The sequence below is a fragment of the Limulus polyphemus genome, unplaced genomic scaffold, assembly GCF_000517525.1.
Source record: "Limulus polyphemus unplaced genomic scaffold, Limulus_polyphemus-2.1.2 Scaffold5015, whole genome shotgun sequence".
Taxonomy (NCBI): Eukaryota; Metazoa; Arthropoda; class Merostomata; order Xiphosura; family Limulidae; genus Limulus; species Limulus polyphemus.
In genome coordinates this window covers 1-9570 of record NW_013670625.1, presented here as the reverse complement: position 1 = coordinate 9570, position 9570 = coordinate 1, and the positions used below count along the sequence as shown (strand labels likewise).

Sequence of the window (9570 nt, the reverse complement as noted above, 5' to 3'; positions counted from 1 at the left end):
CAACAAAATATAGCATGGATAACTTAAGATCAATACCCGATGGATTCAGTTTTCCCTCTCGCAGTTTTACCAGGGATTAGTAGGGAAGATGATGTGTTATTGGATGTTTAATTAATCTTTAGTACATTGTTTTAGGCATATTAGGTCACCAAATCTTGATGGCTATAAGGGATTCATACAACGTTTGTATGTGTATTATGTTTTCTTTTACTGTTATGTTACACGTTTAACAGCTAAAAAATTAGGTTTGTAAATACAGAATTTTCGAACACAATGAACAGAAGTAAAATACGCATATTCTATGAGGTGGTGTAAACATATCTATCTATCTGTATATATATTGCAGACACAGTTTCTTCGGTAGTTGAAGATGATTATTCATTTTGTATGCGAACCCACAGTACGAAATAACTTTTTTTTATGCGAATGTCAGTCCATGAAACTAAACAATGTGTTGAACGTATCGATTTTTCGTTTTGCTTTTCGTTGCATGGCTGTACACTTGGTTACATGATAAAACACCTTCCTCAGTTCTTTGTTACCATCACTACGACACATGCGCTAGGATATCTCATTCAACCACTCCCAGCTTTCCAAGAAAATAAGCGTCTCTGACGAAACGATTTACTCACCACTAAAAAAGATGAGGAGATCTGCTGAACATCCCCATATGAGTAAATGTAGCTAACCCATGCAGAATTGTTTCAATAAGACCAATACTCCTGCGCTGCATCTACAGTATTTGACGTCAGCCACACCAGTTTCTACCTCTCTGCTAGAAAAGACGCCGGACACATTTGATCACTTTTAGAAAATAGGGGTGCCATAGTCAGCTGTTCCAGAATCCTTTGTCAAAACTTAAAGCTTTGGTAAGGTAGTTCTAGTGTTTAGTTTAGAAAAAAAATCAGCATTTACGGTATAATATAATGGGCTAAACGTATTTTATTTTAGCACTACGTTCATAGTTCGTTCTATGTCTTAAAATATATTTGTCAGCCTGAAAGTTTAAAGTACTGTATTATTGTTTAGAATAGTAATATTACTAATAAGCCAGTGCACAAAAAATTGTATTTGGTAGAACATTAAAATTTATAGCTATTCCTGGTGTTACATTAAAGTTCATTATGGTCGCTAAACTTAATTTATTTTATAGTTTTTAAGAAAACAAAAGTCCGGCAGTTTACAGTAATACTTGGTAATATTTTGTGAAAACAGAAAAGGGATACAGTCACCACATTGAATATAATTTGTATTTGAATTTACGAGACTTAAGGGTCAGTTAAATGTTTTTATACGAAGACTACTAAACGTATTAGGTAAAATTTCCTTATAATTTATAACAACATTATTGATGTTTTGTATTATAAACTATTTTATGAAATAAACGAGTAATTTGTATAGGGATTTGTGGAACAATAAAGTTACAAAGAGAGAAAATCCGAAATAATTTTTGTTTAATTTTTCAAATCAACCTTCCAAGCTATTGTAAATACAGATATTCAGAATAAATTTCCTTTCATTGTAGAAGCATCTGTGTGTGTTAAGTCAAAATATATGTATATAAACATATGCTATGACGGCATAGTGTAAAAGATTAGCAAAGATTTCCAGTTCGTGCATAATGGAACAGTTGTTATTTCTTACACCAGAAGCTGTGGTTACTTGCTCAACAGAGAATTTGAGAATTTTTAATTATTAGTTTTGCCCTTTAAAACTTTACTGTCTTTAGTGATTAGCAGCAATTGTATTCTATGAAAGTGGCTCAACTAGAATACGTTATTTCCAGACTGATTATGTTTCTACTTTTCACTGCCACTTGCTTACTTTGTACCTGTAATGTATCTAATTTTCAGATTGACTGTATCTTCTTTTTAATTGACCATTTCTTGATAGAGTATCTAATCTTGACTATAAATTCGACCTCTCACAGACCAATTGCTATATATATATAGTACCTTATTTTCAATCTGTCATTGACTAGTTGTTATATGCACACACACACACACACAGATACATACGTATGCATATATACCAATATATATTTTATATATCATGCGTACGGTAGTACCTTAAGTAGGAATGGCGTGGATGCACAATAAATGTAATACAAACTATTTATTCGTATACAGCTTTAACAACCAAATAATAAATCTTCAAAGTATTTGAGAGACACCCTTAAGTGATAAACAAATTACATACAAAATTACAAATCATAGAACCACTTAATAAAGTCAGCAGATTAGATACAAAAAATTCTCAATCTCACCCACTGACGTTGTTCAACGCTTCTAGCTGTGTAACAAACAGACTTACCATAGTTATAAGTGTAGCAAATAGAACAATAGCACAGGGACATGCGAGAAGTAGTGAATATTATATATAACAGATTATGCTTGTAGCAGCTATGGTCGTCTGGGGATAGGCTTGGTAAGCTGGAAGCTTTCTAACTCTAAGACTTCGTGGTTACGCACAGTAATTGCTGAATTTTGGGGTTAAGTATGGTTTCTACATTCTGTCAAAGTGGTTTTAAACTTCTGCACATTATTGTATATGTGTGTATGTATGTATGTATGTGTGTATACACAGACACACATTATTAAAGATATGTTTCCCATACATTTAGCGCCTTTTGTTTAACATATGTATGATATATATATATATTATTGAGAGCTGCCTTCCTTACATTCAATGGCCATATGTGTTTTTAGTCACAATATTTTGAACTGTTTTAAGTATCTATAATACCGTATGCTTGTTGGTGGATGTGGATGTATATATATATATATATAAACAAACACACACACACACACACACACACACACACACACACACACACACACTGTTAGCTCTATTATTCTAGTGTGTGGAAATACTTGATCTTTTTTTTTGGCAATGACGTGAAGAAACAGTAGAATTAATTTTGAATTGGTTTTATTAATATTTAATATACAGGAATTTATTTTATTATTTGTAACATACATGTGTGTGTGTGTGTGTAAGTTTACGTTGATATACTCCGTTTAAAATGTTTGTATGTATGTATATTCGACATTTACATTTAGTCTTGTAAGACTGTGTAAGGTCTATTCTTTAAATTTCACCATCCTCTCTATCTGAAGTTGAGTGTATTATTCGTGTAATACATATCTTAATAAAACTTACTTTCCTCATAAAACAAGTAGTTAAAGGTTGGTAATTCATCATAGTAAGTGTAAGTAACTTCAGCTAACTACATTAGCCATCTGAGCAGTGGGGCTCGGGCGTGACCTATTGGTTGGTGTATCGGACTACGAATCGGTAGGTCCAAAGTTCAGTATGCTGCTGAATACTCTCTGTATTTTCAGCGTTATAATCAGGACTATCAGTCCCTCTATTCGGTTAAGAATAGCCGTGTAGGCGGTGGGTATTGCTGACTAGTCGATCTACATTTGGTCAGCAGTTCCAAATCGGAGATGGCTATATGGCTGAACTTTTGGTCTCATAGGTTAGTTCATGTGTCTCACAAAGTGTCATTATAGTTAAAGACGCCTTATTTCTTCTGAGGTATGCACAATTAGTTTGAAATGGTGGCGTCGGCAATAAACTGAAGAGGACAAAGTTTTTATCTCTACTAATACGAGTTTTGATAGTAGTGTGGATAAAACTAGTTTCACTTGATGTGTTTTTTGAAGGCTAGTTAACAGAAGCTACGCAGCACTTATGCATTTTATCTTTAGTTGTTGAGTGTATGCTAGTCTGATTAATTCATGTAAGACATACACACGATTTATTCAATTAAAAGTAACCAACTTTGATATAAATGTGTTTAATTACAAATATAACATTGGCTATGCCTTTAGTCAAGTTTCTCAAACATTAAATTAGAAAAGTGGACGTAGAAAACAAATCAAACAATAGATGTTTTAGTTTCAATTATTAAGAAAACGTATATTTTTATTTTTTATTGGGAATCTAGAGTCAAATTATTCTGAGTTTGTTTTTATGTCATAAACAGTTGTCTACCCGGATAAATATGCAAAAGCAATGCAGTTACGTATTTTTTTCGGTATTGCAATATGTGTTTCACTTTTAATTTATAGTCAAACTATTTTATTGAGAACATAAACCAAAACTATATATATCGGAACTTGAACACGTATGTAGTAGTTTGTAGTCAGTTCTTTGTAATTCTAATATATTTTACAGTTAAGGGTTGTTAATGTCACATCACGTATTTAGTCATTGCTGAAAGTTGTTACTTTTTCTAATTGCCATAAATGTTTTTTTTGTTTTTTTTTCAGAGGAAAGCTTTTAACATAAAAGAAACAACAACTGAAACATTTTGTATACTTTGTTTTGGTTTCATCACATGATGGGAAATCCGAAATGTTTCTCTGGCTATGTTCTTCTGCTGATCGAAACTATCAACAGCTTCTGCCTTCTACGTTGTGTAGAATTAGATACCTAAAATTGGTTATTTTGTGGGCTTGAGATGTTTGTGAACTTTTCTTTGCCATTAATTAGTGTTACATGTATTTAGTTACCATTCCTCTTATGGTGTCATAATTTCAAACTGTGTCACTGATACTGATTCAAGATGACAGTTACTTACTCGCTGAACGTGTCCAAAGCTCGACTTTTGGGTTTTGCTAAACTTTTGTTGAGATGGAGAGGAAGTATTTACAAGCTGTTGTACAGAGAGATGGCTATCTTCTGTGGTCTCTACTACAGTCTTACTGCACTGTACCGCTACATTTTATCAGAAAACCAGAGAATGTAAGTAATCTTGTTTGTTTTTACATGTATGATTTGATGAGGAGTTGAGATCTTTGAAAGATAACTTCTTGTGGTCACTTACATGTTTATATTGTTCTGTCTGAGTTTTAATGTATAATTTTTAGCATTTTAGTATTTCGTTTGCAAATGCACCTGGGATTTTCTTTAATTGTATGTCAAAATTAATTTTTAACAAACTTAACACAGAGATACTAGTTTAAATTCAGAAATGTGCCTTTGTTATATCTGAAATAAAAGAAAACGTTTTTGGTGTTCTTAAATATCATGTAGCAGAATTTTCTATTATTCTTAGCATGCCGTACCAGTTGAAACGGTTAGGAAGAAACGAAACAGAATAGAGCCCCTTTTCATTCTTTGTATATTTTTATCTTGACTGTTTGAACTATCCAATTCGTCTTACTTCCCAAAGAGTAACAACAGATATTTTTATATTTTAATAAAAATATGTAACGAGAAAACATTTTTAATTACCTTGATCATGTATCTGTAGAAGGAATTTATGCACTTAGCCTAATAGACTGAAATTCTAACTTGTTTGTACACTTTTAACTGATGCTTTCTTTTACGAAAGATGAGTGTTCCTTGTTGATGATATTCAGTGGTTTAGAAACTCGGTGTTTTATTGTTATTAGTTGCATAAAAATGACACGCATATGAGACAGATAGAAATATTAAAATACACATTTATGTATATAGACTATGATACCGGTACATACAGGCATATCAAAGTGTGATGACAAGACAGAGAATATGCTTAGGATGTTCTAATACATTATGCAATAAAAGTCTACATATCAAATTCATATGGTTCTTTAACAACTACTGCTGAACAATTATATTGAGAATTTATTGTACATGAAGACAGCTATGGTTTGTTGTGTTAGGGAATACTTTGAATGCTATTTTTCTCATCAATATAACACATTTTTCCTTTTGGTGAGCGATACTGATGTAATACTAATAATCTTGATTCGATAAGTCCGTTCAAAAACTGTTTTCATATGTTGCAAAGGAAATGACAGCATTGGTAGTTTATTACATAACTTTCGACTCGTTTTGTGTCAGTATATGTACTATTAAAAACGATAAGAAACATGCTCACCAGTAGGAACCTACAGGGATTTTCTCAATTCTGAAATTTATTAAATAATCTTATTTTGGGATTTACTATAGATAGGTAAGACTAATAATACGATGACTGCTTTGTTGTTGAAAAATTGTAACAAATGGGGAACATTGTTAATGTTTAGTAAGCAGAATATAGAGATGTCAATATTTTTTCCAATAATTTAAAAATTTTACATGACCGCACAAAGAAATTTCAAGTTATAAAACCGAGAGAATAATAATTCATTTTTTGCTTTGCTTAACCATTTCTGTAGATATGCACATTGGAAATTGTTGGTGTTGGGTTGTTTAATGTGAGCGTTTTACTCACTTAATATGGTTAAAAAGAATGTTATTTAAAGTTTTTACGTAATTTTTACATAAATCTACGTGTCTATAAAACATTGGATAAATATGAGATTTTACAATTTGAACTCTATCGCAAGAGCATATATATATATCAAATAAACCATTATATTGGTACAACTAACTAACTTGGACGAAAATATATTGACATTGCTGTATATATATATATATATTATAAACATATTTGTAACATAGGTTATATATGTATATATCAAATGAAACTTTTTCAGTGTTTTTGAGAAGTTGGCTATCTACTGCGAAGCCTTTACCAACCTAATTCCACTATCTTTCGTGCTGGGTTTCTACGTGTCTATAGTTGTGTCACGTTGGTGGCAGCAGTTTATGTCTCTTCCATGGCCAGACAAGTAAGCAATTGGTAACAATTACGCAAGTTGATAATAATACTAAAGTATACCATAGTAGGTCTGTGGTAGTCCCTAATATATCTTAATAGATCTGTATTAATCCAGATTCGTTGTATTAAAAGTACATTACTGCAAAGCCACAGTTATCCAAAGTGTATATCGTAGAAGAGCAGTGTTAAAACCATGAATATCTTCATTCATGTTCGAGTGTTTTCACTTATTAAGATTTTTGAAAAGTAAAGACTTTTCGGCATACAATGCCTTCATGTTTATATTTTGACTATATATTGATATACTACAGCTATATTTAACGTGGAACGTGAACGATTTTTATATACGTTTATTAAGTCTAAGCTCTTTTGCAATAATAAAGCCTACGATAAAAAGATTTTGTAACACTGTAAAGAAAAGATATATACAATGATTAAATAAAACTTTTAAAATGAACCTTTAATGTGTTTCAAGGTCTCTTAGATACCAGTGATGCATGTTAGTCATTCATAGTTTTTACTTTTTGCAGGCCTTGTATGCTTATATCAGCGTATGTTCATGGGAGAGACGAAAGAGGGCGAATAATTCGTCGTACACTCGCTCGTTATTTAAGTTTGCTGTCTGTACTCTCATTTCAAGCTGTAAGCACTGCTGTGAAGAAAAGATTTCCTACTTTGGACCATTTAGAAGAAGCAGGTACTTGACCAGCCAAAACCATTTTGGTATTGATCTTGAGTGGCAGGCTGTTTGTTTCAATCAAGCTACATTTTCTGAAGTAGATTACACTTTTAGTTCTCACACTGGCAGAATGTAACGTGAGATATTGGTTACAAACCAGTTTGATTTTGTGTAATTCACTCAGTGGATGTTTTCTAACCTTAACCATGGGAACTTATTATTAATATTTAATATTTCGAAGTATCAACTAATTTCATTACTTGTGTAGTATAACAATAGTGTCATAGACAATTGCTACCAGTCAAGCTGCTACCCACGAAGATAAAACATTTTAAAAAATAAATTTGTATGTGATATTTCCTCTTTAATAATGTAAAATATCCTTAATTTATTTAGTGTCTAGGGAAATATTTTGCAACACAAGGTATACTGTAACACTTTTAACTTTATATTAGGCTTGATGACAAAAGAAGAACGTACTGTGTATGAAGAAATTCCAATGATACATGGAAAATGGTGGGTTCCTGCTCAGTGGTTCACAGCCCTCACAATGCGAGCTAGAAAAGAGGGTCGAATAAAAGATGACATTCTTCTGAGCAACCTGTTGAATGTAAGCTTTATATCTATGATAACCTTAAAAACATCCTTAAACTTAAAAAAATATATACTTGTTTAGAATGGAATATTAAAACCCTGAAGACATGTTTCATCATTTTATTTCATAAACTTGTGATTCCAGTTCCATTTTGGAAATCATTTCTAGTCTAATTTATCATTCACAAACATTGTTTTCAAAATTTCTCTCTCTCTCTCTCTCTCTCTCACACACACACACACACACACACACACACACACACACACACACACACACACACACACACACACACACACACTTCAGATTTTTTTAAAAAATTAAAATTAAAAGTGATGTTTTATGTTGTAAAAACAATATGACATGACAGTCTTTGACTTTGCAAGTACTTATCTTATTCGGTACTAAAGTTTAAACATTTTATTAAAATATCTTGTTGAAAATTACAACTATGGTATGCCATGTAGAACTCACTTTTTTATCAGTACTTGCTGTCCAGATTCTCATTGATATAAACATCATATTCATAGATTAGGAATTTGATTCATAGCATCTTTAACATTGTTTGCTGTCCAGATTCTCGATCATAGTTATAGGTTAGGTGAACTTGATTGGAGTCAAAGCACCCTTAACAGTACTTGTGGTCCAGATTCTCATTGATATCGTTAGTGATAATATGTATAGATTAGGTGAATTTGATGGATTCAAAGCATCCTTAACAGTACTTTTAATCCATTTAAATGAAATCCAAAAAAAAACTACTTGTTCAGGTAAGAACAAGTTTTGTATAATTATTCGTTTTTTGTGACATACCAGTTTTCAGTTTTGTAACTTGTGCCCACTATTTCACCTGTACTACTTTTTTCACTGAAAAGGTCATGTTTCAAACCTGTATTTTATAAGTGATAGAAGAAGTGTCCTTGTATCATTCTAAGAATACTTGTTGTAGGAACAGGTTTTGTAACATATATTTTTTTATGCAAAAATACAAACTTTTCATAAGGGAACATGCTGTGTTTGAAACGTATATTATGAAACTTGAGGCATTCTTGTCTGAAAGATAAAATTTATTATATTAATTATTCCTCTTTCCAGTTTTAATAAAGAAGAATTACTCTTGATTGCCAGCTATTAAGTACAGCATTGAACTTGTTAATTCTTATTTAGTATTTTCATTAGAAGAAAACTAAAATTATGACATATAGCTACTGATGCAAGGCAGAGAAAGGTATTGTTACGTCTCTGTATGTTTGTTTGTTAATTCTTCTATGATACAAGTCCTTCCTTAAATAAAACTTGTTTATTCTTCCTCAATATAACTTTGTAATACTCTTAATTTTCACAGTTACACACTATAGTTCACAACAATTCACTCACTTTCTACCACACTTAGACTTAATTGTCCATCTCCGCCAACTATAGTTCCAATCTCCGTATCTGCTATCCTCGGTTACCGCCGACCGTAATCGCTGTCCTTGGTTCCCCACTCTTTCTGTTTCTCTCTGCCCTTGCTTCGTCTGTCTCTCTCACTGTCTAGCACACTTATATACGATAATACCACCTGTTCTAGAAGCTTCTAGACTCTCAACACGTGCTACCAGCGTCACTTGACTTCCGCTGTCGTAACACACTAGCGAATCTTCTAGAATACTCGTCGCATGACCCCCACTGTCATAACACACTAGCGAATCTTCT

General features: G+C 32.2%; 1 protein-coding gene across 1 annotated transcript; it reads left to right on the top strand.

Moving 5' to 3' along the window:
* Window positions 1–653: 653 nt before the first annotated feature.
* Window positions 654–7959, top strand: LOC106472001 (bestrophin-2-like). The gene is made up of 5 exons (XM_013932630.2): window positions 654–869; window positions 4281–4755; window positions 6480–6614; window positions 7135–7301; window positions 7739–7959. The coding sequence occupies exons 2-5, from the start codon at window positions 4577–4579 to the stop codon at window positions 7957–7959; spliced, it is 702 nt and encodes a 233-aa protein (XP_013788084.1). The 5' UTR covers window positions 654–869; window positions 4281–4576.
* The last annotated feature ends 1611 nt before the right edge of the window (window positions 7960–9570 follow it).

What these genes read in the sequence shown, in the direction of transcription:
- LOC106472001 (XM_013932630.2), top strand. Translation starts at nt 4,577, where the DNA reads ATGACAGTTACTTACTCGCTGAACGTGTCCAAAGCTCGACTTTTGGGT. An exon ending in TTATCAGAAAACCAGAGAAT is followed by an intron (nt 4,756 to 6,479) that starts GTAAGTAATCTT and finishes AAACTTTTTCAG; the next exon opens with TGTTTTTGAGAAGTTGGCTA. An exon ending in GGACCATTTAGAAGAAGCAG is followed by an intron (nt 7,302 to 7,738) that starts GTACTTGACCAG and finishes ACTTTATATTAG; the next exon opens with GCTTGATGACAAAAGAAGAA.